At 42.2% G+C, this 4,578-nt stretch overlaps 1 protein-coding gene across 1 annotated transcript; it reads right to left on the bottom strand.

The window, feature by feature from the left end:
- Positions 1-3,130: 3,130 nt before the first annotated feature.
- On the bottom strand, positions 3,131-3,601 carry LOC311240684 (ladderlectin-like; the record flags this gene model as incomplete). Its single annotated transcript, XM_084329257.1, has 1 exon — positions 3,131-3,601. The coding sequence occupies one exon, from the start codon at positions 3,599-3,601 to the stop codon at positions 3,131-3,133; it is 471 nt and encodes a 156-aa protein (XP_084185383.1).
- Positions 3,602-4,578: the final 977 nt, after the last annotated feature.

The following is a 4,578-nucleotide window of genomic DNA, read 5'->3' as shown; positions in this document are numbered from 1 at the left end:
AAACGCAGACTTTCAGTGTTAATCTGGACCTTCAGAACAGTAGTGAAAGGTTAACCTTCAGTAGTGTGGTAGTGAAAGGTTAACCTTCTGTAGTGTGGTAGTGAAAGGCTGAAGTGTGGTAGTGAAAGGGTTAACCTTCTGTAGTGTGGTAGTGAAAGGGTTAACCTTCTGTAGTGTGGTAGTGAAAGATTAACCTTCTGTAGTGTGGTAGTGAAAGGTTAACCTTCTGTAGTGTGGTAGTGAAAGGTTAACCTTCTGTAGTGTGGTAGTGAAAGGCAAAACAATCCCTGGTGTTTGATGTAAGGCACCGATGCCAGAGATGCACATTCAGTTGAATAGTAAGATGAAGCTCATCCTACTGGTCAGCAATATTGTTGTAAATCTTGTTGCAGAGACATTATATACTATTAACGTCTAACGTTAGCTCCATCATCAGTGCTGCTGACAGGATCCACTGACTCCTCTGTGAAACCGCAAGACGTATCACAGTTGTATGTTCCTTGTAAAACAGGCACAAAAAGGAAAATGATGAATGAAAGTCCCTGTTATTAGGCTCCTCAAATATCGTAAAAATAAATAAAACATTTATGGAATATTTTACAACATTGAGTAATAAACAACCAGGGTTATTGCTGCATATTTACTCAGATCTGCAGTGAGGCCACGACATGTAAGCGGATGAAAACGATGGGGACATGAGGGATTTGAGCTAAACTTGCTTGAGAATAATTAGGCGTGTGCAGTGAAGGGATTATGAAGGGAAGGTTGGGCAGCATATGAATTTAGAAGGTGATTAATCTTGAGCTGAACTACACGTGTGCATTAAACAGCCGGCAGTGCAGTATATCGAAAAATATTATCAACACCCCTCCAGCCAATCCAAATGGAGTATTCACCCAGGCCGTGGTGGTATAACGATACGCTGATGAATGTTCTAGCAGCTTTATGAGCTGATTTGAGATCAGTCTCCTGAGGGTTACTCCCAGAGCGTCATGGCAACCAGCAGACCCACCTTCCGTGGAGGCAAACATTCAATTAGTCATCATTAGAGCTAATCAGACATAGGATAATAATGAGAACGATGACGTCAGAGGGGAGCAGAGTGATGCACAAAGTGGAACGCCGATGCATTTCAGTATTCAGATTTGTTCTCTTAGTACCTCATTTTTGCATTTCGCATCTTTTAAGTTTGCATTTTGCACCTCATTGTTTGCATTTCGCACTTAATTTTGTACTTTAGGTTGTACTTTAGTTTGTATATTGTATAATTTGTATAGTGTTTAGTCTTTATTCTTTTTAACTTTTCTTTTTACTGCATGAAGCACAATATCAGGGGGCTCATGCAGAACCAAGCGTTTCACCTTAACCCTTTCACTGCCACACGACAGCCGGTTAACCCTTTCACTGTGACAATACAGAAGGTTAGCCCTTTACTATCACACAACCGACGGCGATGCTCCATCATTAGCTCCGCATTTGCGGAGCTAATGATGCTAATGATGGAGCATCGCCGTCGGTTGTGTGATAGTAAAGGGCTAACCTTCTGTCGTGTGGCAGTGAAAGGGTTAATCTACATGTTATTTATACTTGGCAAATAAAACAAACTTGAACTTGAACTTGAAGTGAATTGTGTTCCGTCAACATCCTCCGCTGTCTGTTAGATAACCGGCAAGAAAAGAAAGAGTTAGTTTGACTTCCTCGTGAGTTAGTCCTCACGTGTCATTCAAGTCTGTCTACCAGCGACCCCAGGCCCTACATCGTGATTAGAAGGGGTCCAACCTCGTAATCATTCTGAACGGCTCATTTTAGGTTTGTGTTATACAGTTAACCCATTCACTACCAAATGGTTAACCCTTTCACTGCGACAATACAGAAGGTTAACCATTGCACTGCCACACGACAAAGTGTTAACCCTATCACAACCACACTACAGACGGTTAACCCTTTCACTACCACACTACAGACGGTTAAGTCTTGCTTTTATTTTTGATTGAAGATGTCATTTAAGTGTTTTACCTTATTGAGTTTGAACAAGTGAGAATCGAGTGAAACTACTTGGTAATTAGGTTGTGTCGTTTTGAAGGCCAGTGTTTTCCAGGCGAACACAGTCTGCTAAATGATGCAATTTGTGTTTAGTGATTTGCAAACATGTGATTTGGAATTTGTATTAGAGTGAGTTTTTAGAAATTGAGCCACAGTATAGGTTCAGGAAACGGTTTTGTTTTATTTGTCACATTATAAGGAACATGTACATTACAGTGAAATGCTTGGTTCTGTATGAGCCTCCTGAGATTGTGCTTCATACAGTAAACAGTAAAGGAATAAAATACCAAACACTGTACAAAATATACAATATACAAAACTAAGATGTACAAAAATGCTAAATGCTAAAATGAAGTAGAAAAGGTAGTGAAAATGTGTAAGAATAAATAGATAAAATGTAATGTTTTAAAGTGTTTAAAGTGAATGTTTAAAGTGAATGTGTGCATGTGGATGTTGTGTGCAATGAATGTAGAACGGATTCATTATGTTACATAATAATAATAATGCAGGACCTGTTGCAGAGGTCTTTATTCGGCATGCAACGACACTCAATGTTTTAGTGGTATACACAGCGGTTAGTTTAGCACACACACCGGAACACACACGCATGCATTGTCTCTTTAGGATTGCAGATGCGATTTGTCTCTGTGATTAACCCATCCCGTCGTCCTTCCCCCCAAAGGGCAGCCGGGAGCAGACAGGCGTCAACGTGAGCCGCGCCAGGGGACCAATCCAAGTGCTCCTGTCCGTCTTTGTCAAGGACGCCACAGCGTTAGCGATCTGTTGTTGTGCATGTTTTTCCATTGGGTTTATCTTATCGGGGGGGAAACCCTTGCGAGCACGGGGAGAACATGCAAACTCCACACAGAAAGGCCTGGGAGATATCCCACCTGGGTACCTGGCATCAGTTCACATTGAGCATGTGTTTAAACAACTGAGAAAAACTATTCAAGTAGACTCAATCAACATTAGACAAAATGCTCTGTGTTGTACGTAAACATAAAAGGTCAAACTGTAACTTTTAAAAGGTCTTTATTACAAAACCCATTGATTTTTACTGAACATTAAAGTCACAGTCAGCATTCAATCAGCGTGACTTGCAGACAAAAGGAAGACGTGTCTCACAGGGATAATCGTTCCATTTAAGGAAGGAAGTATCCACGCAATCTTCCTTCCCTCCCGAGTTGTTGGGCTCCCCCTCCCTCCAGTGGGTGAAGCCCACTTTGGTTCCGTCGGACCACATCCACGCTCCCTCCATGTGGACGTCGGTCAGGCCGATCCAAGCGCGCATTTCGTCTTGGTCAGACATCAGAATCAGGGTTTGGACGAAGGTGTACTCGTATAGACTGTGGAGAGAGGCTAAGTTGGCGCCCTGAGACACGCAGTAGAGCTCGGCATCGACCCATGACCTCTTTGTCTCGTTGTGTTTGTAGCAGCGGCCGTGGAAGCTCTGCCAGAACTCTGGGCAGGTCGTACCGTCGGGTGTAGTAGGGTTGTTGGACAACACAGAACCTAAAGTCTGGCTCATGATGACAAGCAGGTGGAAGAGCAGAGACATTATGGTTGTGTTTTTGAGAAAGGTCTTGGAGCTTGTCTACACACCAGAGGATGTGGTCTCTATAGGAAGCTTGTCTGCACTAGAGGATGTGGTCTATAGGAAGCTTTTTTATGTGCTGAGAACAGGTCATCTACAGTTGGCTTGACGTGATTGGCCGCAGTGTTAGTTTGAGTGAATGCGCTACTATCAGTCTGCAGGTGGAGTGCTTCCACGTATCCAGGTAATTACATACATGTAGCAGCTGTGCTCTTCACATATGTATCTGATCAAACATAAATGTGGAACAGCATGTGAGAGAGAGAGAGAGAGAGAGAGAGAGAGAGAGAGAGAGAGAGAGAGAGAGAGAGAGAGAGAGAGAGAGAGAGAGAGAGAGGGAGAGAGAGAGAGAGAGAGAGAGAGAGAGAGAGCGAGAGAGAGAGAGAGAGAGAGAGAGAGAGAGAGAGAAGGCCAGCCAACATGATGCAGTGATCAAGGTATTATAGTTATATACTGTACATAGTAGGGCTGTCCCCGACTAAGGATTTGGATGGTCGACTATGATTGGCCAAAATTTGCCATTAGTCGACTATTGGTAAAAATAATAATAAATAATAATTGGTATTTTTAATTTCTTTATTTATATATATCTTTTTTTTTATATATTCGACTAAGAGGTTGGCCAGTCGACTACAGCTCCTTTCGACCGATTAGTCGACTACTCGACTAATAGGGGTCAGCCCTAGTACATAGTTAAGTTAAATGTTTTTATTTCCATACAATAACTATTATTTAGCTTCAGGGAAGGCTCACCGTCACATCAAAACAAAATGTCTTATTATTATATAGATTCACATTGCCTAGACACCTTCATTTTTGAGAATGAACTGAATGGCTGTCGAACTACTGGAGTCATGGCTCCCAGGTGTTTTAGCAATTGAGTGCACGTTTCACTTATCTACTTAACTGACGGGCCCATTTTACAGAAAACGCCTGAAAAT

The sequence above is a fragment of the Notolepis coatsorum genome (assembly GCF_963971535.1).
Source record: "Notolepis coatsorum genome assembly, chromosome: 14".
Taxonomy (NCBI): Eukaryota; Metazoa; Chordata; class Actinopteri; order Aulopiformes; family Paralepididae; genus Notolepis; species Notolepis coatsorum.
Note: the sequence above shows the minus strand (reverse complement) of the source record. Positions and strands in the feature narration are given on the sequence as shown.